Source organism: Microcebus murinus, chromosome 18 (assembly GCF_040939455.1).
Source record: "Microcebus murinus isolate Inina chromosome 18, M.murinus_Inina_mat1.0, whole genome shotgun sequence".
Classification (NCBI taxonomy): Eukaryota; Metazoa; Chordata; class Mammalia; order Primates; family Cheirogaleidae; genus Microcebus; species Microcebus murinus.
In genome coordinates, this window is record NC_134121.1 from 18,860,329 (window position 1) to 18,886,353 (window position 26,025).

Genomic DNA, 26,025 nt, shown 5'->3' on the forward strand with positions numbered 1-26,025 from the left:
AGAGTGTTGGGATCACAGGCTTGAGCCACACCTGGCAGGAGAGGGAATTCTGATTCCTCCAGGCAACACAATCAGCTGTGGGGGGTGGGGGTGGGCAGGGAGTGGTTCCCAGAGGGGCTTATCAAGTTCCCTGGCCCCAGAGCTCCCTGTGTCAATGGGTTTCTCTGCCTGGGCAGCTCTGGCTACTAGTCTGCATTCTGTCCCAAAAGCTGGGTTCAACCTGCTAGGGCCATAGGATGGGATATTTTAACTCTGAGTGAGTTGACTACAGGCCCTAATGGTCAGAAAGCCAGTATCCTCTAGAACCAGAAAATATGTTGGATGACTAGAGTCTTCTACCTGGAGCCATCGATGATTGGGCCAGTGGCACTCTGCGGTTGGGGAAGGGCAGGAAAAGAGGTAGAGACCTGTTGTTATTATAGTCAGGCCCTTTTCTAAGCCTCAGCAGGGTCCAGGGGTCCTCAAACTTTTTAAACAGGGGGCCAGTTCACTGTCCCTCAGACCGATGGAGGGCCGTTGGAGAGTGTGGCACACATTCCACACATGTGCACTGTGGGCCGGGCCGAGTCGGCTGCTAAGCAGGACAGGCGGCCGCAGCAAAAACACCCGGCGGGCCGGATAAATGTCCTCAGTGGCGGGCTGCATGTGGCCCATGGGCCATAGTTTGAGAATGCCTGGAACCCCTCCTGACGCTTCCCCCTAGGCCCTAGCCTGACCCAGGAATGTCAGACAGTACTTAGTGGCTGGGAGCCATAGCAGAGGGTCAGGGCCCTTCCCCACTGGCTGGAGGGGCCAGGAGGCTCCAAAGCGGTCCTACTCATGACCAGCTCCTGACTCGCTGCTGCCTGGTCAGGAGGCAGACAGGCAGAAGGGGTGGGACGGGCCTGCTCTCATGCTGGAGGAGCCACTGGTCAATCTTGAGATGGGACAGTGACTTGGGTGTGGTCCCCCCAGGGTGCTGAGTCCCTGACCAGCCCACAGCCCTCTTTAGGAAACCATATCTCTCCTTTTGCCACCCTTGCCTTCTGGGCCCAGCCCTCCTCACTGCTTGATTGTAGTGCTTATGGAATTCCCCAGTGCAGTCTCTCAATGTCCAGCCAGTCCCACAAGCAGCCCCCAGAGCCTCAAGTGTTGCCAAATGCTGTTTATTGGTCTGTTACACTGAAGAGTATAGTTTCTGAGCTGAAAAACATACACACTCTGCTCCTCACAAAACCACTGAGTCACTAAGGCAGGCACACAATAGCCACCCGTGCTTGGTGGAGGCCAAGGACTCATGACAACAGGGGTGGGCAGTGGGGTGGGCTGGCCCCCAAACAGGCCGTGCAGTGCCCAGGGGCAGGGGTGGGCTGGGAAGGCTATGCTGGATGCAAAAGGGCTACTGGGCCCTTTCTCGTGTTTCTCAAATGCAGGAAGTCAACCAGGCCTCGGTGACTGCTAAACAAGCCTCAGCCAAGGCATGGCCTCCAGGTCCCAGGGCAAGGCCTTGCCTGCATGTGCTGGGGTTGGGGGCAATGGGGGATGACAGAGCAAGCAGCATGCCTGGGCCTCAGGAGCTGTGCCCTTCCTGGCACCCCTGTGAGTGCAGCTCTTCCAAGGGGTTCCTAGGCCTCTCGGCATCCCTGGCAGCCTGCGGAAGGCAGAGCTAGCCTTGCTTCCCACCAGGGACAGACACAGGAGACCCAGGCACGCCCTGCCTCCTGCAGCCCCAGGGACTCAGCAGATACCTGGGACAGGTGATGGGCTGCCTTGAAGCTCTGAGGCCTGTCCCTGAGAGGAGGCTGTGACGGAAGTGCTTCCCTACAGAATTGCCCTGGCTGGGATTCTTCGAGAATCCCACTGCATTCCAGACCATCCAACTGGCAAGAGTGTCCTTACACAGAGCTTCCAGGGAAGTATCTAATGCATGAAGCGAGGGCAGGGTGGCAAGAGTGAGACTGTACAGATACATGTGGATGCACTGTACAGGGTGGGGAGTGGCAGTGGCAGTGCTGCTGAGGTGGGCTGCTCCCACCCAGGGCCCACATCTTCTGACTGTCCCAGAATCTCGGGGGAAGGCCTAGAAGGCACCCAGGTCTCCTGCACACTTGCCTGAACTGGCAGCTGTTCTGGCTGCCCTGACTGGGGCTGGACGCACACAATGCACTGGGACTGCAAAGGGACCCTCAGAAGAGCTAGAGCACAGCCCTCTCCCCACGCAACCCTTGCTAGGTAGGGCCCGGGCCACTATAGCCCTCTAACTTTACAGGGCCCCAGGTTGACTCACGGGGAACAGTCCAGGCCGAGGTTGCAGGTGGCAGTGGGGCTACTCCCAGATATTTGAGAGGGGAGCAGAGTAGGCGTTCCCCAGGGCAGCTACTCCCTGAGGCCGACCCCTCCCATCCCTGCCCTGGTTTGAGGGCACCCTGGCCCATGACTTGCCCTACAGGGCCAGCATTGCCCGGAGTCAGATCACAATCGCTTTGTTAGGAACACAGTTGGGCAGCAGGGTCAGCTGCGGGTTGGGGCAGTCTGGGCTGTGGTGCCCCTGCCCCTCTCCCTGCTGGAGCCCAGGGGCCTGGTGCCCAGGCTCCATGCAACTGCTGCCTCCTGGCTGCAGCTCTCACTTGTTCTCTATGAGCATCTGCACCTTGTGGACGAGGTCCCGGGCAATCCGCAGGATCTCCTGGGCATCGTGACGCTCAGCCCTTTCTGGGGGAAACATGGATAATTGTGGGGAGGCCCAGAGAGAGGGTAGCAGGCTGAGAGGAGCACTGTGGCTGGCTACCCTTTCTATATGCTGCCTTTATCTGGCTGCCTTTCTATCTGCTGGATTCTTTTTTTTTTTTTTTAAGAGACATGGTCTCACTGTGTCACCCAGTCTGGTCTTGAACTCCTGGCCTCAAGAGATCCTCCCACCTTGGCCTCCCAAAGTGCTGGGATTACAGGTGTGAGCCACTGTGCCTGGTCCTGCTGGATTCTTGACATCCTCCCTATGAGGAAGGGACCCCAGAATTCCAGAGAATCTTCTAACTCTGCCCAGGCCAGAGGTGGAGGCCCCAAACCCCTACTGGGGACAGCCAGGATGACCAGAACAGCTCATACCATTGAAAAACTTGATGATGTCAGTGAAGTCCATGTTGTTGTCGCGGATAATCTCTCGATAGGCCTCCACCAGGGCAAGGGCGATGAACAAGACAAAGTGCTCTGATGAGATGTGCTTGGCCGCCCAGATCACCTCCCACACAGCAAACACATCCTCGTACAGCAGCTCTGGGGACAGTAAGGAGATGGTGCTTACCAGTCCCAGCCACGTGGCTGGGGCTAAGGCTGAGCCTGGCTGGCCACGGGCCTTCAGGTGGAGCCAGGTGGGGAGTCAGAGCACCAGGGCCCAAGGTCATGGGATTCACCCCATTACACGACCTGGTTCAAGAATAGGGGTTCTATACCCAAGACCCCACTCTTCTCTTAAGTAATTTCTGTACACTGGGTTCCTGCAGACTCCATATCTGTACTTCATTTCACCTTCACCCGAGCAACTCACTTTTTTTTTTTAAAGAGGGTCTCACTCCATCACCCAGGCTGGAGTGCAGTGGCACAATCGTAGCTCACTGCAGCCTTGAACTCCTGGGCTCAAGCAATCCTTACACCTCAGCCTTCCAAGTAGCTGGGACTACAGGCATGCACCATCATGCCTGGCTAATTTTTTTCATTGTTTTAGAGATGGGGTCTTGCTATGTTTCCCAGGCTGGTCTCAAACTCCTGGGCTCAAGTGATCATCCTACCTCAGCCTCCCAAGTAGCTGGGATTACAGGTGCAAGCCACTGCACCAGGCTCAACTCTACTTTTATAGGCCTTGCATCTTGGTGCTCAGGGAAGCTTTGGCTTGAAAAAGGTTCTGAAAACCATTACCTATTAGAGTGGTGACTGCCAACCCTTGCCTGCACTTTGGAATCAGCTAGGGAGCTTTTTTTTTTTTTTTTTTTTTGAGACAGAATCTCACTTTGTTGCCCAGGTTAGAGTGCTGTGGCATCAGCCTAGCTCACAGCAACCTCAAACTCCTGGGCTCAAGCAATCCTCCTGCCTCAGCCTTCCAAGTAGCTGGGACTACAGGCACACGCCACCACGCCCGGCTAATTTTTTCTATGTATATATTAGTTGGCCAATTAATTTCTTTCTATTTACAGTAGAGACCGGGTCTTGCTCTTGCTCAGGCTGGATTCGAACTCCTGACCTCGAGCAATCCGCCCGCCTCGACCTCCCAGAGTGCTAGGATTACAGGAGTGAGCCACCAAGCCTGGCCTGCTAGGGAACTTTTAAGAACATGTACACCCAGGCAGCCATAGTTAGTAAGTCTGAGGTAGGTGGGGCTCAGGGCACTGGTAGTTTTTAAAAGCTCTCCAGGAAGTTCCAAAGTACAGTTAGAATTGAGAACCACTGGCTTTGGGGAAGAGGGATCTCCCGCTGTCCCTGCCCCTAGCCCCAAGATCCAACCCACTTCTTACCTCTCTTAAAATCCAGCAGGAACCAGCGGTAACAGAAGTAGAAGTGGGTGTAGTCTCCATTCTGATGCATCAGTTCAAACAGCTCTGAGTCCAGGATCTCATGTGGGTGGGGAAAGGGAGAGAGACTGAACCCTGAACTGCTGCCGCCTCTCGGACCACTCCTCATCCTCCATGCCCACGGAAGCATGGGCTCCCCAGACCTAGCGGTCGGCCTCTCTGCTGTGCTACACCTGGTCTCTCCCCATCAGGACGGGTCTCTCCCCATCTCTCTGGGCTATATTCTTTTTAGAGTTATATCATTTTCTGAATATTTGATTTCATCATTAATCCCTGCTATTCTCCAGAATTTTCATGGGAACAATCATTCACACACACATACTCCTCAAAAACAATGTTTTTTTTTGAGACAGAGTCTCACTTTATTGCCCAGGCTACAGTGAGTGCCGTGGCATCAGCCTAGCTCACAGCAACCTCAATCTCCTGGGCTCAAGCGATCCTCCTGCCTCAGCCTCCCGAGCAGCTGGGACTACAGGCATGAGCCACCATGCCCAGCTAATTTTTTCTATATATTAGTTGGCCAATTAATTTCTTTCTATTTATGGTAGAGACAGGGTCTCACTCTTGCTCAGGCTGGTCTCGAACTCCTGACCTCGAGCAATCCACCCGCCTCGGCCTCCCAGAGTGCTAGGATTATAGGCGTGAGCCACCGCGCCCGGCCTAAAAACAATGTTTTTTAAAAGGAAAGAAACTAAGCTTGTATGTAAAAGACATTTTTGGAGTGCTCCCTGGCCTCCCTATGGACAAGGACAAACCCAGCACTGCCTGGTCATGTAACCATGGGCGGCTTACCTGGATGAGGGAGCGCATATTGGCAAAGTGGGTGTCCATGGCACCCCCATTGGGGAAGTTCTGGCTCATCCTCTTCATGAGGTGGCTGAAGCAGCTGTAGGCCAGCTGATCTGAGGGGGAGACAGGAGTGAAGCCAGCAGGGCAGGAGACCCCAGAAGGCTGGGATGGCTCACATCCTTCCCTTCCAGACCTACCATCTTCTGTTCCTTTCTCCAGCTAATGTCAGCCCAATCCCAACACCATTTTAGGAACCTCCCTCATTCCCTCACCATCGTCGAGGATGACCAGGAGAGGTGCCAGCAGATCGCACATGCCCTGCACGTAGCCCACGTCCAAGTGCTCCCACACGTAGCTGAAATGCCAGGGACAGAGTCACTGTGGCTATGCTCCATCCTTCCCTCCCCTCAGGGATCCCTGAGGAGATGGGCATAGAGCAGCCTGCCACCCAATGCCAGCCTTTCCATGACCCTGAAGCACTTACTATGCATCCCACACTGGGAGACAGTAGGGAACACCCCATCTGTTCCCCAAGGCACTTGAAAGAAATGTGAGGCCAGCACAGCTTGGGATGTGGGACAGGGGAGGGAAGTCAGGTAAGGCTTCCTGAAGAAGCATGGCTGAAGCTGAGATCCCAAAGACCTCTAAGAATGAAGAGGGGTGGAGTGAGGGGCGTTGCAAGGAAAAAGTTCCAGACAGAGGGAGCCAAGTGTGATTCAGGTACAGGAGAGAGGAGCAAGATGCCTTCCAGACCTAACCTTTCACAAAGCAGCCAGTGGCAGTCAGGGTGTGGGACAGGGTCCCCACCTCCCACCCTGAGCCTTGCCCCACAATGGCACCTGCACATGATGTCTCTGAGCCTCTCGAGGTTGGAGGGTGTGAAGTACCAGTAGTTGCGGTCACATCTCTGCACATCCTTGTCTATGCGGTGCAGATTTAAGGCCACAGTGTCCAGTAATTCTATCTGGAAATGTGGAAGGCTGTCAGGGCTAAACCTGGCCAGCCCCTTCCAGGCTGGGGGCAGGAGGTGGTGCCCAACAAAGAAATGCTGCAACTCAGGGAACCTGAGGAACTCAGAGAACAGAGTCCTCTGGGGATACTGAGAGATGGGCTTAGTGCTCCCTCCCTGGACAGTCAGAGCACCCCCACCTGCTACCCTACCAGCCCGTCCCCAAGCTTTGGGATGTCAGGAAGGCCTCTGGGGCCAGCTAGGAACGATGCCTGAGGAACGTCCACATACAGTGTAGGCAGCAGCACACACAGCTGCAAGCTCCTCTCCTGCCTCCAGCTCTCTGGCCTGAGAAGCCTTCTCCTGGCTGGGATCTTGAGGCTCGGAGAAGGTGTGGGCTGCAGGGACTGACTCATGGGACCCTTCCTCCCCACCGCCGTCCTCCTCTTCGAAGCCCACATTCTGTCCCTCATCTAGGCTCGACTGGATGCCCGAGGCCACCGAGTAATTGCGCGAGGACGGCAGTCCTGAGTCTGGAGAGTCGAACTCCACTGACTGCTGCTGCTCCACCATGGCGGTGCCCTGAGTCCCAGCTCTTGGTTCCTGCTCAGGCTTTGGTCTGGAATCTTCAGGGCCCTGGGGCCCAGGGAGCTCCAGATCATCCACAGAGATAAATACCTGGTAGGAGTGAAGAGACGGTAACTCCCACCTGTACTCCAGGACCTTCCCGCAGCCCCTGCCTCCTCCCTGGGCTGGAATGGAGAATTCTCTTCACTCCCCTACTCCCACCATGGCCTTCAACACTGCCACCACTGGGTACTGAGCCAACTTCTGACCCAGCTAACTGGGCAGAGAAATAAGGTTCTGGGCAAACACGAAGATGCCACCTTTAGCCTTATCCAGCCTCTGCTTGTATGAAGCACTCTAGGGCTTCCAGTAGTTGCTGCAGAGAAGGGAAAACACAGGCCTGGAGTCCCAGTGGCTAGTTTGAACTAAGTCTCATTCTACAAATGCCTGAAGTCACGAGACCAGGAGAGTGTCCTCAGTGTTTTGGTGTAGCTGCTGGGGCATCCTGGTTGGGAAGCAGGCTACAGGTTTTAGGAAAAACAAGTTTTCCCTTATTTTCAGTACTGAATGTTCTGCAGGACAAGATAGAAAGTTCTGCAGCAAGTACCTAGTCAGTTAAGTTAGCCCTCAGGCAAGGTGAGGAGAGGTAAGAAGTAAAAGGAAACATATTCTAACTGGGAACAGTAGACCGATCACAGGTAAAATAAAAGACATACACAGACTGTTTTTGTTCATTCTTTTTCTATTTGGACTTCATAGGCAAAGGGATGCTAAAGGCAGTTTTCACTGTAGGCAAGAAGCATGAAGTATTGGGTAAGGCCACAGTTCTCAGGCAATCAAGAGCCTCAGCGCACTGCCAACAAGGCAGGCTGCTGCCGCCTGTGAGCTGAGCAGCTGGGCACTGGTACAGAGTCAGGCTTCCCAAAACCCAAAGCCAGAGAGAAGGAGAGTATGTTCATGAATAGGGGATTAAGAACAAAGCACATGGGAAAGTAGAGGTTAGGTTTTCGGTTATTAAGAATTTAGTAAAGTAACAAAAATACATGTTATCTAAAGAAACAATGTTAAAGAAAAAGCATAAATTAATAAAAGTGCCCTTAAAAATGAAACTTATCAGTGTTGGCTGGGCCAAGTAGCCATAGTTTAAAACTTGCTGTTCTCAAGGCAGGGGTGATGGCAGGAAGAACTACTCTCCCATGCTCTTTGCATAGTTAACTCTGCAAGGCCACACCCAACATCATGGAGGAGGGAGGATCTCGCCAGTGGACACCAATAGGACCACTCTAACGGCTCCCTTGTTCTCTGGCCAGCAGCTCTCTGAGAAGCCTCTAACAATCAGCGGATATGAATGGAGAGGGGAAACCAAGACCCAGACATGCAAAGTTCTTGCCCAGAGACACTCATCTTGTCGGTAGTGGGTCTGGGACTGGGACCAAGGGCTGCCTGTTACTAGCCTTGAGGTCGCTCTACAAGGAAAGAGGGTTTCTCTAAATCCCAATAAACCCATCTTTCCCTACCAGTCCATTAAAACAGGAGACAATGCACTATCTCATTTTATTCCTACAATACTCAGAAATAGGCAGCAGAGGGACAGTTATCCACTTTTCAGTTGAAGAAAATGACCCATTAAGCCTTTCTCCCAGGGCTCCACTGCCAGTGAGTACTAGAGGCTGGGCTGGTGTTCGGGACATTACTGTGCATAAAATGCTCGTGGTTCCCTGCAGGCCCCCCCACCCCTCAAGGCCCCATCTGGCTCACATCGTTGCTGATGGTGGAATCTCGGTGGATGAGGCGCTGCACATGGCTGTCGATGCTGCTGCCCGAGGAGAACTTGGTGAGCGTGGCTGGGTGAGCCTCCCGCTCGCGCTGCCTCACCACCACCTCGCAGGCCTTCCAGTCCGCCAACACCTGCTGGTACCTTGCTGCCACCACTGCGTCCACCTGTCCTCAGACCACACCGTGACCATGGGGGAGGGCTGCACCAGGCACTGGACCTATGGCCCTGAGTCTCAGAGGCTAGGATGGCTGGAGACTAGAGTAGGGCCTCAGGGTGGGGACAGTGGAGCCACCCTGCTAACATCCTTCTCTGCCATGTTTCTTTCCAGCTGGGATGGAGCTGAGGCTTACGAGGTCCCCTCCCTGGGGTCCCTGGCCCAGCTCCCATTCCCCAGCCCCACAAGAACAGGCTCCCCCTTACCTGCTCCATCTCTTTCTTGCTCATGCCAAACTTGTAGTGGCCAAGGAGAAAGGGCCAGACGTCCTTGCGGATCTCGTGCTCCACACCTCCATAGTAAACTTGCCGCAGCAGCTCCAGCTCCTTGTAGTTCTGAGGGACCCAGGAGTAAAGACTGTACAGCCCCAAGGTCAGTGTGGCCCAGCTGGGTAAACCCCATCCCATGGAGAACTGGGGCCACGGAGGGGGCTTTAGTCACTCTGCTGAAGCCCAGGCAAATGTTGGTTTGGGACAGCCACATCCTCCTGTTCCACCCTCCTTCCTTACAGGGCCAGAAATGGAGCCCAGAGGGTTGCAAAGATTTGCCTAAGGTCACAGAGCAACGTGGAGGCGGGCGCATTCCCTGCCCAGCCCTCTTCCCATGTAAACCCACAGACTCAGCTGTATGGGATTCTACCATGAACCAGGTCATCCACAGCCATCAGTCCTGGCCTGTCAACCCAATCCACACCACACTTTACCCGGAATGCCCCTTCAGTCTACAAGCAAGTAGCTTTGCACCCACTGCTGCCCACCCTGGCCCTCAACCCAGCCTCTGGCCCTGGAACCCCAGAGTTCATACCTTTTTATCTTTCTGATACTTGCTCCACACATCCTTGGTGAGGCCGCCTGAGGCCCCGGGGGGCCGGTCGGGTGGGATGATGTTGTGATGCACCAGCGCTGACAGGTGGGTCCGCACCGTGGACAGGTGGCGGCAGTATGCCAGCCCTGCAGTGGGCAGCCCGGGGCTGTGACTGAGGCGCCTCCCCGCCCCTCACCCTCACAGCCCCCTTACCCTACACTCACAGCCATAGAAGGCCCGGGACACAATCTGCCTCTTCATGCTCTCACACAGCAGCCTGAGGGGCAACCTGTGGAAACAGCCTGGCTTAGGGTGGGAGGAACAGAGGGAAGGACCTTTGGGCTTGGGGACAGGTCAGGCACTTGGGATGATGCAGGGAATAGGATCCACAGCCTAGCAGCATGTCACTGGGCTCCCTGTCCCTCCCAGCCACCCTGGATAGAGCTGCTGGGGGCCCTTCCTGGCCCCTAACCACACAGGGACCTTAATGAATCTTGGTTTCTTCATGTGAAAATGGAGAGAATGTGACCCTCCTGAGGGTCACAGGAGAAATATGTACAAGAGAACACCTTGCACAGAGGCCACTCACACAATGCTCCTGGCACATGGCAGATGCCCAGGTATGTGGTGAGTGTCCTCAGATGTACAGCTTGACAGCAGAATCTACGTCACATGAGGAAGGGGAGCTCACAACTATTGAGCACCTATTATGTGCCAGGCACAACTCTGGAGGTTCACATGGTCCTGTCTCATTAAGTCCTCACAAGTGCCTTAGTAAGTGGGTGGAATTGTCCTCATTTTACAGATGAAGAAACTGAGGTTCAGAAACAGGCTTGCAGGCCGGGCGCGGTGGCTCACGCCTGTAATCCTAGCACTCTAGGAGGCCGAGGCGGGCGGATTGCTTGAGGTCAGGAGTTCGAAACCAGCCTGAGCAAGAGCGAGACCCCGTCTCTACTATAAATAGAAATAAATTAATTGGCCAATTAATATATATAGAAAATTAGCCGGGCATGGTGGTGCATGCCTGTAGTCCCAGCTACTCAGGAGGCTGAGGCAGTAGGATTGTTTGAGCCTAGGAAATTGAGGTTGCTGTGAGCTAGGCTGACGCCATGGCACTCACTCTAGCCTGGGCAACAAAGCGAGACTCTGTCTCAAAAAAAAAAAAAAAAGAAACAGGCTTGCAGTGACTCAGTTACGTGCCAAAGTCACATGGGTAGCAGAAGTGGAATTTAAACCCAGGTCTATCCAACTCATGCAAGTGACACAGCCTTTAAGACAGATGGACACACACATGGATGGACACACGAAGGGGAACTGGTGTTCTGGGCCCTGCCCACTCACCGGTCGGGGACGCAGCTGCAGTAGCTGGGGGTTGTGTATGGGGAGCTGCTGGAAGAGCAGGAGAGACAGGAGGAGCCCTGGCCACACAGGGGCTCTAGGTGCCAGGCTGGCAAGCTGGGGCCAAAGCCCTGCATCTCGATCATGTCACCAGCATCTGAGGGCAGGAAGGGAGCCATGGTCAGGGAGTGACAGGCTTCTTCTCCCAAGCACCCTGCAGCATGCCCACCTCTGTGCCCAGAGCTGCAGCATGAAGTCACCCGTTGCTGGAAAACCACAGGGATGCTGCCTGCCTGGTCCAGAGCCCAGAGACGGAAATGGTGGGGAGAGAGGGTGCCGGATACTTCCCAGCCTCCAGCAAGCCTGGAGAGGACTGGCAAAGTGTCCTTCTGCACGTGATAAAATACTTGGGCTTTTGTCATGAATGACTGTGGCTGTCTATCTCCATCTCACTGCCAGCAAACACTCGCTTTTCTAGAGGGAGGGGAAAGAAAAGAGAAGGAACAAAGGCCTGAGTTCCCTAAAATGCTGCCAGTTAGCTTGGCCTTCAAGGATTCAGCCTGGTCTTCTTGGGCAAACTCTGCTGTGCTCAGAAAGGTGCTGAGAATGCTTCAAACTCTGAACCTCCCCTCTAGAAGAATCCCCACTAACCAAAGCCCCGGAGTAGGGATCCTCAAACTTTTTAAACAGGGGGCCAGTTCACTGTCCCTCAGACCATTGGAGGACTGGACTATAGTTTAAAAAAACTATGAACAAATTCCTATGCACACTGCACATATCTTATTTTGAAGTAAAAAAACAAATGGACAAAAACACCCGCATGTGGCCCGTGGACCATAGTTTGAGGACGCCTGCCCCAAAGGGATCCCGGAGCTACCTATCCTACAGGTCTTACTCTTCTGAGAGCATCCAGATCTGGTGGCCAGTTGTTAAGGAAGAACAGTGCTCCCTGCTGCCAGATCACATGGACCCCTTCTGAATTCTCCTCCATCCTCGCCTAGCCTGACTGCACTCAGCATGGTGGCTAGAAACACACGAGTGAGCTGGAAGGAAGGACAAAATTTCCAGGGCTGTTAGGCCACTGTGGGGATGGGGATGGTAGCTGGACACACCGGCCTGCTATCCAACATGCTAGTCATAGAAGAATGTGCCCAGGTATAGCCTCAGAAGACAGCTCCTTGGACACGTCTACACCACTGGCAGAGCGAGCTTTCTCAGCTCACCCAGCTGGTCTGAATCAGAACTGAAGATCCTTAAGAGCTTCCAGGGCCCAAGGAGGGCAGGGCACTGCTCATGGGGGACTCTGGCAGGTCCAGTAAGCCACGAAGATAAAGCAAAGTGAAGGCAGGAAGTGAAAGTACTAGGAGGTGATGTCAGGAGGGAGGAAGAGAGCAGAGAAGAGTGAAGAAGAACAAGGAGAGAGAGAGAGAGCTGTGTGTGGTGAGCAGACTTCTTTCAGCAGTGCTTTTTCTCCTTGAGTCTAGTGTGGCCCTGGCTCAGCCTGGGCCCTGGCCCATGGTGTGGAGCAGGCCTAGGACTGGTATTTGTGGGAGCCAGATCCCAGCTCTGGGTGTGCCTTGCTGGGGAGAGCTGAGCTGAGCCCCTTCCAGTCCCCTCAGGGGCTGCACTGCTGTGACTGGAGCTTGCTTCCCAGACCCATGGCTGGCATTTTTGTAGATAATCTGGCCCTTCAGCTCCACCAGGAGGCAAATTAAGGGAACACACTTGGTGAGGAGGGCTGCGGCTCTGGGAGTGAGGGGTTGCAAGCCATGCCTGAGACTCCGGGAAGGAGAGAGGGAGAGGAAAGTGCAGGTGGGGTGGGGGGGGAGCCCCTGCAGCAGGCAGGAGAGAGGTCAGTCCTGAGAGGAGCTGGGGTGCGAGTAGGCCCAGTCGGGCAGGCAGCAGGCAGGAGGTGGGCAGGCAGGGAAGGTGGCAGGAGCAGAGGGCAGAGGGTGGCCACAAAGGGAAACAAGCTCATGCCCAGAAAGCAGGGCCCAGCCAAGCGAGTCTCCTGGGTCAATGCTCTTCACCTTAATTCTCCAGGAAGGAGCTGAACCAGCCAGCATTGGACACTGCGTCTCTGAATTAACCCAGTGCAGATAGCTGGAGCTCTGGAGTGACTGGGTGAGGGGCAGCAGGCTGGACGGGGGGTCTGATGGGTCAGCTTTGACTCTGACTCTCTCCTCTGAGTGTGAGGAAAGTGTAAAGCAAAACAATCTGGGTGGGTGAACCCCACAGCCCCTAAGACTCCGAGTGAAAGGTGCCTGGCCTGGAGCAGAATTAGAGTGAATAGCATCTCTGCTCTGTGGAGGAGGCAGCAGGAGAAGGAAGGGAGAGGAGGGGGAGGGAGGGGAAATCTGGACACCCCGCCACTTGATTCACATGCACAAGTCAAGCATGTTGCAGGCCTGAAAAGCAATGGCTGGCAGAACGAACTCAACAGTGTTGTCATTATGGACTGGAGTGGAGGGGGCTCCATCCCCCATCCCAACTCCTTAACCACCTGTGGATTCTTTTATGCTTCCTTTCCTTTCCCAAGTATTAGGGGCCGAGGAGCTGCAAACTGGGTTGCTCTAGCCCCTGAATTCCAAGGGGATTCCTAGACAAACCCTGAGGTCTCTGAACCCCTGGAAGTGGGCCTAGACGTTTCTCTGATACCTGAGGCCTCAGCCCTAAGACTTTCTATCACCAAGTCTGCCAAGACAAGGGCTCTGCTGGGACCTTCCAGCCTCTAGCCTGATGACCAGCTCACAGGGTAAGAAGGGGCTTCTTGGCCCCTTCTTGGCCCTCAGAGCTTAACCTTCCCACACAGCTCAAAGTTAGTTAACCTATAAATAAGCATCAGCCTTAAGTCCAGGTGTGCAAGGAAACAGACAGTAATAAACACCAGAAGTGGACGTTCCCGACCTGGCCTGGCCTGCAGACTCATATGGGAGGGGCTGGGAGTGGGCGTGGGCGCAAGGGCAGGGCTGTGCTGACGATGTGCTGGGTGTGTGCTAAGCCATAGCCTTGGCTGCCCAGGGACAGAGAGACTCATTATCACTGGCTTAGTGGCGGGGCTGAGGAACTGGGCTTCTTGGCAGAACTTTGTGGTAGCATAAGAGGAGTGACATATTCTTAAGATACTCTCTGTAGCGGAAGGGAAACAGGAGAAGCAATTGACTCTGTGGCACAGGAATGGGTGGGGGTGGGGAAACTCCCCAACCTCTTCCTAACCTACTCTTTCTTGAACACCTCTGCCCAGCCCTCACAGGCCCCCTGCCTGATCACTCTACAAAAAGAGGGGTTCCTTCTTCACCAACCAGCTCTGTGCTATGAAAGATGGTGGTGGGCCAGGCGCAGTGGCTCACGCCTGTAATCCTAGCACTCTGGGAGGCCGAGGCAGGTGGATCCCTCAAGGTCAGGTGTTGGAAACCAGCCTGAGCAAGAGCGAGACCCTGTCTCCACTAAATATAGAAAGAAATTAATTGGACAACTAAAAATATATAGAAAAAAAATTAGCCGGGCATGGTGGTGCATGCCTGTAGTCCCAGCTACTTGGGAGGCTGAGGCAGGAGGATTGCTTGAACCCGGGAGTTTGAGGTTGCTGTGAGCTAGGCTGACGCCACAGCACTCTAGCCTGAGCAACAGAGTGAGACTCTGTCTCAAAGAAAAAAAAAAAGAAAGAAAGAAAGATGGTGGTGGACAGAGGATCACTGAGGGGCTGTGGCCACTGTGCTATGTTATCTCCAGTGAAGGGCACCTCTGCAATCAAGGACACTGGGAACACACCTGTCATATATCCTTGGCATAGCACCTGGCACAGATGAGGCGACCGAGCTTCAGGACAGTGAGACATTGGCTCAAAACCGTACAGTGAGCCAGGGCATATCTGGGGCAGGAATTCATGTCTCCAGGTCCTGAGCCTGTGCCTCTTCCTGGATACCATGCTGCAGATATTTCTAGATTTCATGCTAAGGTACCAGGCCATGGTGGAGCCCTCAGGCCTGCTGGGAAAACTGAGCCCTGGTGTCTCTTCCCATGGTGGCTCCCCTAACCCCTCACCTGACCCACAGGACTCGCTGTCTGCATGACCTGTCCAGCTCCTCCCCCTCCCCCAGGAAGGGCCTGGCACCTCTGTCCTGTTTCCATTAAGTCAGATGTCATAGGCACAAGGCCAGAGGCTGTTCTTCCCAATCAGCAGAAGAAAAAGAAAGAGACCACTGTCTGGCATTGGCCAGCATGACCCCCAGGGGTAGGAATGGGCTCAAAGAGCCATTCAGGGTCCCCAAGAGGCAATCACGTAATCAGACCTGCCCATCAGTGACCTTCCTTCCTCTCAGGCCTGCAGCCCTCTTCCTACAGCCCAGAGCCACCTGCTCTGTACCATCCCCTCTTCACGCCAGCACCTGTCTGGCCTCCTTCCGCCCTCCCTGATCTGCCTCCTGATGGAAAGGAACCACCCTGGTAAAAGTCCTCTAATGCCAACACTGCTGTTCGAGCTCCTGCGGTGGGTGGCAGGTGGGCCCAGGGGGTGGGGTGGGGGATGAGGCGGGTCAGGGAGAGGGGAGGGATAAAAACCTTTCATCGGATTGGGAGCTGTGAGGTTCCGCGAGCAGATCATTGAGAGCATCGCGTGTAGTTTATCCTCCTCTTCCTCATCATCGTCCACCGAGGCCGCGCGGCTGGCCGCTAGGTGGTGGTAGTTAATAGTGACTGCTCAAAGAGAATAGCGAGAGAGGCAGAGGCATGAGGACCCTTGTCCCTGAGCAGGAGGAATTCCCTCCTTAAGTTGAGTAGAATGGAGGCTGGGATCACCTTGAACCTACAGGGCACAGAAGAGGGGAATAGAGGGGACCAGAAAGTTCTTTGGATGATTTACTTGGGAGAGTGCGGAAGAAGGTGAGGGGCTGGGGGCCGCTACACAGTTCCACTCTTTGGAGGAGGCCCTCTCTAAGGAAGAACAGAAGAGAGAGAACTGGGCGGTGGGGGAGTGATGTGAGGGACAGGGACTGTCTGGGACAGGCTGTCAGCTCAGGAGCTCACCAGCCCTGGCCAAGGCTGGCACGACTGTTGGCAGATGGGTCCTGATCATTCTTCAGCTCTTGTCATGGTCAGGCTAGACCAAGTCTAAAGATTACCCCAAATCTCTCTTTTCAGACTATAAATTCAACCTTTTCCTCCAAGGGTTTTCCCACAGCCACCCTTGAGGAGCCTGAGTCACTCAGCTGAGCTTCAGCTCCTTGGTGCCCTGGCTCACCCTCTGGAGAAATGGTCCTTGAAGTGAATGGAAGTGACCAGAACTGGAAAATGCCAAGGATTAAAGAGGGGAAGCAAAGACTGAATAAGCTAAACTGAGCAACAGCCTGAGATCGCCAAGTCTGCAAACACATTCTGGCAAAAGATGTGTCTCCTTGTCAGGTACCTGTGGGATGGGAGGGGGAATCCCACTTCTTGTGCCCCTTAAGCCCGCTGGGACTATTCATGCTGTGGCTGTAAGTATGCAGTCTGGGTGATCTCTCTGCTAACATAGAGACAACTTGTTGACAACTTTTTGGCGCAAGTTAGGAAATTTAGGGAGCAGGTGGTCTGGTTGGCAATAAATAGTTTAGGCTGGCAAATTTCCTGACTTTATCTCCAAGAAAAGCAAGTCTGGCCCAGAGAAACCTATCGGTAATGGCAGCACTCTGACCAGAGAGGGAACTTTGACGTTAGTAGATACATCTAGATAGACCCCCTCAGGCTCAGGGGTGTGTGTCTAGGGTAGGACCTGTGAGGGCCAAGCCACTGTAAGGCTCCCAGCCCCCTCAGTCCCCCAGGCAGCTCCAAGTCTTTCCCTCTTCAGATAAAACCTCATGCCTTAGCTAAAGCTCCTCTCATCAGTAGCTGGTTTGAGCAGGGCTCTGGCTCTAGGGGAGTCAGTGAACAATTTCTCACCAACCCAAAAGAAGCACCCATCCCACCACACCCAGGCCTCCTTGTGGGAGTCGGGGGGCAGCCTGAAGAGAAATGGAGAGTTTTCTACCTCCTGTTTCTAGTCTCCCAATGTTTTTCCCCCTGGGGAAGGGCATGAAAGGATAACTAAGAGAATCTTGTGCAGTGATGCCTGGGTCTGTTGAGTGAAGAGGTAGGGAAGAGAACTAGGTAGAAGACAGGCAACTTTTCAAAGGGATGATTTGCAGGTAAAAGGTCCATTTGAGAGGCTAAGTGATGAATTTCTTGTCTTAATGTGGCCAGGTCAGTAGATCCTGCCTGCTGCCCCTCCTGGGTGACATGGCACCCCTCGCCACCCTTGGGCACCTTTCTCTCCTCTTCCAGGGATAAAGTATGGGACACTCACTGTGCTCGTGCCTGTGCCCGGGGTAGATGATCCGGAACACATAGTCTGTGGCCCGCCCCATGCCCATCTCTTCCACGTCCATAGACCGCATGCTGCTTCGTTTCCGTAGCTTGGGGAACACCTTCCCCTGTGGAAGGAGGGGTGGGTGGTCAGCCTGTCTGAGGCAGAGTCCCATGCATGGTCCCACCCAAGGCCGCTCCTAAGAACTCCACATGGAGAAAGGAAGGGAGGTGGGCGGAGAACCCACCCCACATAGCCGTTCACCCAGAGCCTCCCGTGTCCTGAGGTACCTTCCCCTGCTGGGTCCACAGCGGGGGCTCTAGCTGTCCTCGAGGCAGCAGCCCATTCTCCAGACAGGACAGAAAGGACAGCAGGTGTCCTCCCTGTGGGAAGTGCAGCGGTGGCCTCTGGATGCCATCCTGGCTCACCAGCACGAGTGTGCCACCGCTCTCTGGGGGGGTGAACATGGGTGAGTGAGGCTGGGCCCTCCTCAAGACTCCTCCCCATCTGTCACCATGGCCTGTTGGCCAGGCTCCTCAGGCTAGGTAGGACAGCCAGGCTAGAGCATGGCCAGGAGCCTCATTAACAGGGACAGTAGGAAGACAAGTAGTAAGCAGTCCTGTAGGTCCCATGCATGGCTGGGAGAAGGCAGCCTTTCCCTTCCCACCCCTGTGCCAGGGACAAGGCAGGCTTACTTTGCTGGTGGCAGTGGATGCAGACGATCTGACTGAAGGGCACCACCAGGGCATAGTCCCAGTAAACGCTGGAAAGGAACCAGATTGGTGTCACTGTGTCCCAAGACCTGCCATCCATTCTGCCTTGTCTCCTGGCCCTACTACCCCCTGAAACCACCCTGAAGATAGGAGGAGCATAGCCAAGAAGTGAGCTCAGCCAGCCATGTCCCCTTGAGTTCCATGCTGCCCTTATGGCACAGAGCCTGTGAGTCTCGGCTTCCTAGAAGTTGGCTCAGGCAAACTTCTTCATGCCCAGGCTTGGCTCAGTCTTAGAGAGCTTGGAAATAACTCCAGGCAGCCTCTTCCTGCAATTCTTGGTGTCTGTATAAGGAGTGAGGTCTGCCTGTGGAGCAAGCTGGGTCTCTCCATCCCCTGGTCTGGGGTGAAGCCCCCACTCCCTTCCCTGGCTCCTGGGAGTGAACCCCAAAGCCCCCACCTCTTTTCCAGCTCGGAGTCCCCCAGAGTCCCATTCATGAGCTGGTTGGGGGTCCACTTCAGAGTTAGGCTCTCTGCAGACTGGTGCAGGGAGAGGTAACCAGGGACAGCCTCCATGTCCTCCTTCTATAGGGAGGAGACACACCAGAAAACAGAGACAATGAAGGACTGAGAGGCTCTCAGGGATGGCCTGTGAAAAATGACTCCAGGTGGGAGCAGGGGAGGCCAAGCTAGGCTAGACATGCGGTCCTGGACTGGGGGCTGAACAGAGCAAAGGAGGATAGGAACCACATGGCAGATCTGGGCATCTCCTCTCCTGGTTGGCCTCGTGCTACTGGCTCTCTTCTGTCAGCCTTCTGGATGTCAGGTGCATCCTAGGCCAGCCATGCACGAGCTGGCATTCACCCGCCTGCTGGCTGCCATTCCTATCCCTGGATGGCCTGTCTCAGCTAGAGCAGATGCTATCCCTGGCTCCTGCCAATTCAAGGCTGGGCATGAGTTATATGAAACAGTGCGTGGGGAGGGGGGTGTTCTCTCCCTTCTCTCTGGTCAAGCTTTTTAGGAAAGGAACGATTATAGCTAGAGGCTTCCTGTTCTGGGACCTGTGGAAGAGGGAGATTGAGGGAGGGGTGTGGCATAAGCTTTCTTACCGGCTGTACCAGCACGTTGTTCTTGCCGTAGAGCAGTCGTGTTCTGGAGTTCTGGTGCAGAGACTCCACGTATTCACGGGCGCAGGCAGCTAGCCTGTCCTCCGACGCACTGCCACTTGAGTGCCGCTTCCGGATCTGTGCAGAAAGCACGGCTCAGCCTCTGTCCTTGGGAAGTCAGCCTCAGGGTTTGAGAACACTCACACCTCCATGCCAACCCTCCTTTGCTAACCCCAGGGTCCTTCCTGTCCCCAGTTTTCTCTCAGCCACCCTCTGCTCTCCAGCCACAGACCGGCATGGGCTCCTGGCATTTCTGTAAGGACTAGTGTGGGGAGAAGGCTCTCCTGGGGTGGCCATTACCCTGGGGCATCTCCAAGGCCTGTTCTGTGTGGCCAGTTTCTTCCCTTCCCTATAGGTCCGTGGGCACAGCCTGGGTGAACACAAGGGTATGGAGAGGGACACTTACCCCTAGGGCTGGGCGCTTTGCAGGGGAGTCCTGCCGACTAGGGGGACCCCGGATACGGTGTCTCTGGACCAGCTCATCAGCAGACGGGTCAGTCCAGTAGTGATCAGCTGTCTTAAGCTTAGTGTATTCCAAGGCACAGGGTCCCACTGTGGAGAAAGAGACAGACCGCTTGGGTGGTGCTCCGTCTGCATGTGCCCTGTAGCCCCCACAGGCCAGCTCAGGCCTCTGTTCTCTCAGGCTCACCGAGAAGAGAGGCCAGGATCGGGCCAAACACAGGGTCTGCCAGCAACGCCTCCTTCTCGTAGTACTTGCTGCCAGGAGGAGATAGACAGGGTGACTGGCGAGGCCCCTGGACTCATTCCAGTGTGGTTGAGCTCATGGATTAGGAACCTCGCCACAAAGACCAGATTCACATCAGTCACCAAGAAGGAATGAGTCTGTAAGGACCATCTTTGCAAGGTGCCTGCTGTGGTTTATGCTTCTGGGGTGCTGGAAGGGGATTTCCAGGCATGCCTACAGCCTGTCACGGCCAGTCAAGCATGCCAAGGGGTGGGGCTAAAGGACTATTCAGGAGGAGGGACAAGGGGGGGCTGCTTGGGGGATGGGGCAGTCACCTGCAGTTTTCCGACAGGTACTGCACAATCCTGTCCAGAACTTTCTCGATAAGTGCTGTGCGTACCCATATGTGTTTCAAGGCCTGTGGGCTGAGGGCAGGGGTCTTCCCGCTGGTCGAGCCCTGTCTCCGCAGGGCTTCCTGGCTGCCCCCTGAGGGTTTCCTGCAAAGAGGATGAGGGCTTCAGGAGTGCAAGGGTCCCAGGTAAACCCCAGATTGGTGGCACTGGGAGTGGGGCTTGGTGCTACAAGATGGAAGCACAGAGGACTGGGTAGGGGTTGAAGGGGGATAGGGCCTTGTGCTTACAAGGAGTCAACAACCACCTTGGGCTGGTCTCTTACCCAGAGGTCCCCCAAGAGACAGGCCTAGGAAGCCAACCTTTGGTGGGTTTTCTTGGGAAGTAGCAAATGCCAAATGGGAAGAGCAGAAGGGTGGGGTGGAAGGGGCTGGCCTAGGGCTCACCTGCCCTCTACTTGTTGCTGCAGCTCCTGTACCTTGTGGCAAATCTCCCCAGCCACTGGGCACGTCTTCCCCACCTTGGTGAACAGGGCTGCCATCTTGTCACTTCGCAAGAAGCCAGCAGCACGGCGTCTCAACTGATGCAAGAGGCAAGCCTCTACTGCACCTAGACCACAAAGGAAAAGAGCACCTGAGCCTAGGCAAGATGGGAGCAAGACTCCTCTTCCCCATACCTGTGGTGTGGCAGGGGGTAAGGGCAGGCCCTGATCCATGCTAGAATTAGAAGCAGGCCAGGAAGATATACCCTGGCCTCCTTCCAAAATTCCCTTCCCCATCCCTCTGCTGCCGCCCCGGGTGGAGAGCTTGGACGTGCCAAATTGTCCTTCTTTGTTACCTGGTGTGTGTATGCCTCCTTATGTAGCATCACCCCTGGGGGCATGAGGACCAAAGCTGCCCTTTCAGGTTGGCATGACTGGCTCCAGCCCTGACCACGAGTGCAAGCAGGGACGGCACCCACAGGCCAGGGGATGCAGGGAACATGTGGCCCAGGAGCCCTCCTAGAGAGCATAGATGATGTGGCCACTAAGGAACATGGCTCTGGAGGAGCTGAAATATTGATAAAGCCACTGCAGAGATAAGACCCAACAGTGACCTCTGTATTACTGATAAGCCCAGCAGCTAAGAGAGATTTCTCTTTTCCGTGCTGGGAGAGCTTCCTTTCATTCATTCATATTTTTAAGGACTAGGTTTTATGTCTCTGGATCCTGCTTACCCAGACAGACCTTGCAGGAGGGAAAGAAGGGCTTGGAGGAGGAGCGAGGGGAGTTACACTGGGCTTGTATAGACTCTAAAAATATTAGTGTGTATGTGTAGGGGGAGGGGAGGCTTCCTTCGACATTATTGAACTGATTGTTTTATAAGTGAGGACAGAAAGACCCTGAAAGGGAAAGATATAGAATCACAGTCACACAGTGGCAGAGCCAGGGTCCCAAACCCTGGCCTGAGCTCATTTCACCACTTCCAGGTGTGTTTGGGGGTGGGGACACAGGTGGGAAGAGGAGCTCCCTTCATATCACAGGTGCTCTTTTCACATGGATTGAAAACAGTGAGCTATGCTGGAGACAGGAAGTCAGACAGAACAAGGTCTGAACTTGGTGCAGCCACTCACTTCCTCTAGGAAACCTGGGTAAGTGACTTAATGCTGAGATTCAGCTTTATCATCTGTGAAATGGGGAACCGGCTGGTCTGAAGGTAGTGAGTTATCTCAACAGATTGTTCACAGTCAGTTACAGATCGAACTCCTTGTTCTACTTTTTCCCCCTTCTCACTAATGCACTTGACTAGTCTTAAAAAAAAAAAAAAAAGAAAGAAATGGAGAAGACGTATTAGAACTGGTGTGAGATGTTACATGAAATGAAATATATGAAATCCGTGGCCAGGAGTGGTGGCTCACGCCTGTAATCCTAGCACTCTGGGAGGCTGAGGCGGGCAGATTGTTTGAGGTCAGGAGTTTGAAACCAGCCTGCCTGAGCAAGAGCGAGACCCCGTCTCTACTATAAATACAAAGAAATTAATTTGCCAACTAATATATATAGAAAAAATCAGCCGGGCATGGTGGCGCATGCCTGTAGTCCCAGCTACTCGGAGGGCTGAGGCAGTAGGATCGCTTGAGCCCAGGAGTTTGAGGTTGCTGTGAGCTAGGCTGACGCCACGGCACTCACTCTAGCCTGGGCAACAAAGCGAGACTCTGTCTCAAAAAAAAAAAAAAATAAAAAGAAATCCCTTGCACAGGGTCTAGCTCTTGGGGAGCACCTGATCCACATCAGTTCTTGACTCCTCACCCGTTTTGTTCACACACTGTTCTATAGCTAACCTGTAAGAGCTGGGTTTTTGCAGGACTTCTCCCTGGCAGGGAGAGGAAGAGGATGCCCCAGAGTGGGTGGAGATGCCACTTTCTTAGAAACAGGCGAACTGAGGCCCCAACAAGTTTATTTTGACTAGTGCTGTTAGAATATGAAACCTAGAGTTAGAATTAATCACTGAAAATAGAGTTTCTCATACCTGTTTTTTGCCTTCACTTTTAGTAACTGACTAGCAGTCACTATTGGCCTACTAAAGAGTTTTGCTCGGTCCTCTCTTGGACTGAAGTCAAGAAGGTGAGAGTGTCCCCGAGGCCAATCTGGAGGATGGACAGCTCAGGGAGGATATCCCAGGGCAGGGGAAACAGGCAGGACTGCTCCTTCTCCTGAGAGCCTCCTGCTGGAGCTCTTCCCTGCTTTGGCCTGAGAGGATTTTATTTTACAAGGTACAGCCTTTCCTTCAGTGTGCTCATACATATATATGCACATGTGTATGCAGACAGATGTATCTGCACATATCGTGTCATGTGGGAAAATCTTTGCCTTAAGTGCTCACATACTCCTCTCCATGATTAGTCCTCCTGGTTCCTGGAGGTCTTGTGTGGCCCTCGGGTATACAGGCAAGTGACTCTTTTGTCCTAGTCTCTTGGTCCTCAGGCTGCTGCAGCTACGAATCCATGGCTGAGGGAAGGTGCTAATCATTTCCTGGGGTTGCACTCCCCACCGAGAGTGAGGAGAGAAGCAGCACTGAACAGGGCCAGAGTGGCAGCAGGTGGCACCAGTCCTGCAGGGAACCATGTGCCTTGGTGATGTGACTAATTGTTGGGATAATAAGTCATTAGCCTTCCCACTGTCCCCAGGCAACCGCCAACGCAGCCAGGCCAGGAAGCTGGAGAGTGGCCGGCACCGGCACTCCCATCCCACCTGGCTTCTTCTACCTTTCCAGTCAGCCTCTGAGCACAGACATTGGGTTCCCTTGGGTGAGCAGAAGCATTCTTCAGCAAGAACCCCAAACATCACACCCAGTCCCCACCTCCCCACTCCGTGGCCCCTAAGTTCCTTCTGTGAAACCCAGGCAAGATGCCAGGCGATATCTGGGGAAGGAGAAATCCCACTCACCCCTCGACTTCCCAAGCAAAGTAAATGAGCTGTTAGGCCAGGTATGCTTGGCCCAGTTCCATGGGCTCCTTGGTCAATGACTGTTCAAACTACACTTGTCTTTCCCCATTCCCACAAGGGAGTCCCCCACTGAGAGAATCAGCATATTCAATGATGTTATTATATGCAGTGTGTAGGCAAAATAACATTTTTTTCCTTTTTTTAGGAGACAGAGTCTCCCTCTGTTGCTCATATTGGAGTGTGTAGCTCACTGTAACCTAGAACTCATAGGCTCAAGCCACCCTCCTATCTTGGCCTCCCAAAATGTTGGGATTACAGGCATGAGCCACCGCACCCAGCCAATAATAATAATAATAATAATAATAATGATAATGATAATTAAGAACAAATATCCTAAGAGGGTTTGTGGATGGGCTTCATGGGTTCCAAAGACCCCCTGAAGTTATTTCCATGCAAATTGTTGGTGTGCTCTAGGATGATTAGGTGAGTGTTTTTTTTTTTGTTTTTTTTTCTGGACAGTGGATCCATGGTTATCAGCTTCTAGAAGAGAGTACTTGATCCCTAAAAGATTAAGAACCCCTGCCCAAGACTTTTGAGTTGAGCAGAAACCCAGATATTTCCTCTGTAACTTAGAGATGCAAACATAAACACATACACTCTACAATATATACTGAATACCACACTTAGAGCCATCAGCTCACAGAGCCATCAGCAACAATATCCTTACTCCCCAGAAAAGGCCTGTCACAGACAGAGTAAGGGACCATCAAGCACCCTTCCCCAGGGAGAAGTCCACATAAAGGCCCACTCTTATTCTGTCTGCTCTCCAGACTGATGGTCTAGGTCACCAAGCAGAACTCGAAGGCTTTATTTCTCTTTCTTCCCCACATCTCCCACCATGACCCCACCTCCCAGGGTGAAGGACTGTGGCAGGAGATACCCATAATTAGCTGAACTTATCCTCCTGCTAACTGAGCTGTCTGGGCCCTGGGCCTCCAGCTGTGAAGGATTCAGGATTCCCCTGTCCCAGTGAGTCCTGGCACTACCTATGGTCACTCTGGACGTACCACAACAAGGTGACAACTCGGACATCATTTGGTTCACTTTATATGAGAAAAATGTGAACTTGTTAATTAAAACCAACACTGGTTGGGGTGGAATACTTTGGGCAAATGAATCAAAATGGAAGTAGAGAGAGACACAACTTAACAAGGATGACCCTCTCGCTGTCCACCCTGGCCTTCTGGTGGCCTTTGGAATTTGGGCCAGATGAGCCCAAGATACCTTCTCTACTCTGCCATGCCATGCCATCCCATCCCATCTCACTGACAGGAAGGCTCAGGGAACTGCAACTCTGAGCCTGCAGGAGCATAACTAAATTTAACTCAAGTACCTTGCTATGGACACCTCCTACAAAGTTCTGGTGCCATCTTCCCAGGGAAAGGCTTGGGACTACAGGTCCAGACTAGTCCTGGGACACATCGATGTGCTTCTAAAATTCATTAAGTTATGGAGTTTAACAAATGCTACGTGGGGCTGGAGACGTAAGTGCTAATGGAATCATACAGGGCTCCCATCCCAACCCCTTATACCCTGAATTTAACCATTCTAAGAGGCCCTACTTAGAGTGGAAAAGACATCAGGAAAATAGAGATGAGAGGGACTTGGAAAGTTGCTGAATCCACCCATACACTGCTGGTGGGAGGGTTAGATAGTGTAACCCTCTGGAGGTAATTTGGCACTATCTATCCATGTTGCAAATAACCTCTGACCCAATGACCCCTCTTCTGAAAATCTATGCTACAGATATAACTGCATGATTACCTAGTTATAACAGCAAATGACTGGAAACCATCCACATGTCCATCAAAAGGGGACAGTTAAGTAAATATGGTACATACAGAAGAATATCATGCAACTCTGGAAAAAGATTGAGGACCCTCCCCAGGAACTAAAAATGGAAAGCTCTCCTAAAGCAAGATGCAGAACAATATGATTGCATGATACCCTTTGATTATAAAAAAAGGTGGGGTGAACAAAGAATACAATCTTTTTTATTAGTGTTAAAAACTCTAGAAGAATACACAAGAAATAAAAGTGGTTACATATGTGGGAGTGGTAAGTAGAAGGAAAGTTGGTGAATGAGAACAGGGAAAGGAGTAAGTAAGACTTTTTCACTGTATAACTTTTATATAGTTTTGATTTCTCAAATGGGTAAATATATTACAAACTCAAAATAATAATTATAATAGAGTAGGTGACCATCACTAGGGTTCCCATCACAAGATAACAGAGATTTTCTCCAATCTGGCAATGAATCAAAATTCACAAAACCACTGGGTATGGTGGCTCATGCCTGTAATCCCAGTGCTTTGGGATGCTGAGGTGGGAGGAT

General features: G+C 53.3%; 1 protein-coding gene across 2 annotated transcripts in view; it reads right to left on the reverse strand.

Moving 5' to 3' along the window:
* Positions 1 to 2,446: 2,446 nt before the first annotated feature.
* Positions 2,447 to 26,025, reverse strand: part of SGSM2 (small G protein signaling modulator 2) — a 35,996-nt gene continuing 12,417 nt past the window's right edge. Inside the window, exons 3-24 of one of the 2 annotated variants that reach the window (XM_012740651.3) lie at positions 20,656 to 20,818; positions 20,195 to 20,356; positions 19,824 to 19,891; positions 19,581 to 19,726; positions 19,118 to 19,252; positions 18,469 to 18,593; positions 17,994 to 18,061; positions 17,589 to 17,749; positions 17,299 to 17,425; positions 15,540 to 15,674; positions 10,983 to 11,136; positions 9,866 to 9,930; positions 9,642 to 9,787; positions 9,044 to 9,172; positions 8,605 to 8,787; positions 6,571 to 6,957; positions 6,170 to 6,294; positions 5,603 to 5,685; positions 5,334 to 5,443; positions 4,485 to 4,581; positions 3,085 to 3,252; positions 2,447 to 2,691 (exon numbers count right to left, since the gene is read on the reverse strand). In XM_012740651.3, coding sequence (XP_012596105.1) covers positions 2,603 to 2,691; positions 3,085 to 3,252; positions 4,485 to 4,581; positions 5,334 to 5,443; positions 5,603 to 5,685; positions 6,170 to 6,294; positions 6,571 to 6,957; positions 8,605 to 8,787; positions 9,044 to 9,172; positions 9,642 to 9,787; positions 9,866 to 9,930; positions 10,983 to 11,136; positions 15,540 to 15,674; positions 17,299 to 17,425; positions 17,589 to 17,749; positions 17,994 to 18,061; positions 18,469 to 18,593; positions 19,118 to 19,252; positions 19,581 to 19,726; positions 19,824 to 19,891; positions 20,195 to 20,356; positions 20,656 to 20,818 — 3,026 coding nt within the window. In that variant the 3' untranslated portion in view covers positions 2,447 to 2,602. The remainder of the gene's footprint in view (positions 2,692 to 3,084; positions 3,253 to 4,484; positions 4,582 to 5,333; positions 5,444 to 5,602; positions 5,686 to 6,169; positions 6,295 to 6,570; positions 6,958 to 8,604; positions 8,788 to 9,043; positions 9,173 to 9,641; positions 9,788 to 9,865; positions 9,931 to 10,982; positions 11,137 to 15,539; positions 15,675 to 17,298; positions 17,426 to 17,588; positions 17,750 to 17,993; positions 18,062 to 18,468; positions 18,594 to 19,117; positions 19,253 to 19,580; positions 19,727 to 19,823; positions 19,892 to 20,194; positions 20,357 to 20,655; positions 20,819 to 26,025) is intronic. The other variant, XM_012740652.3, reaches the window with a different exon arrangement.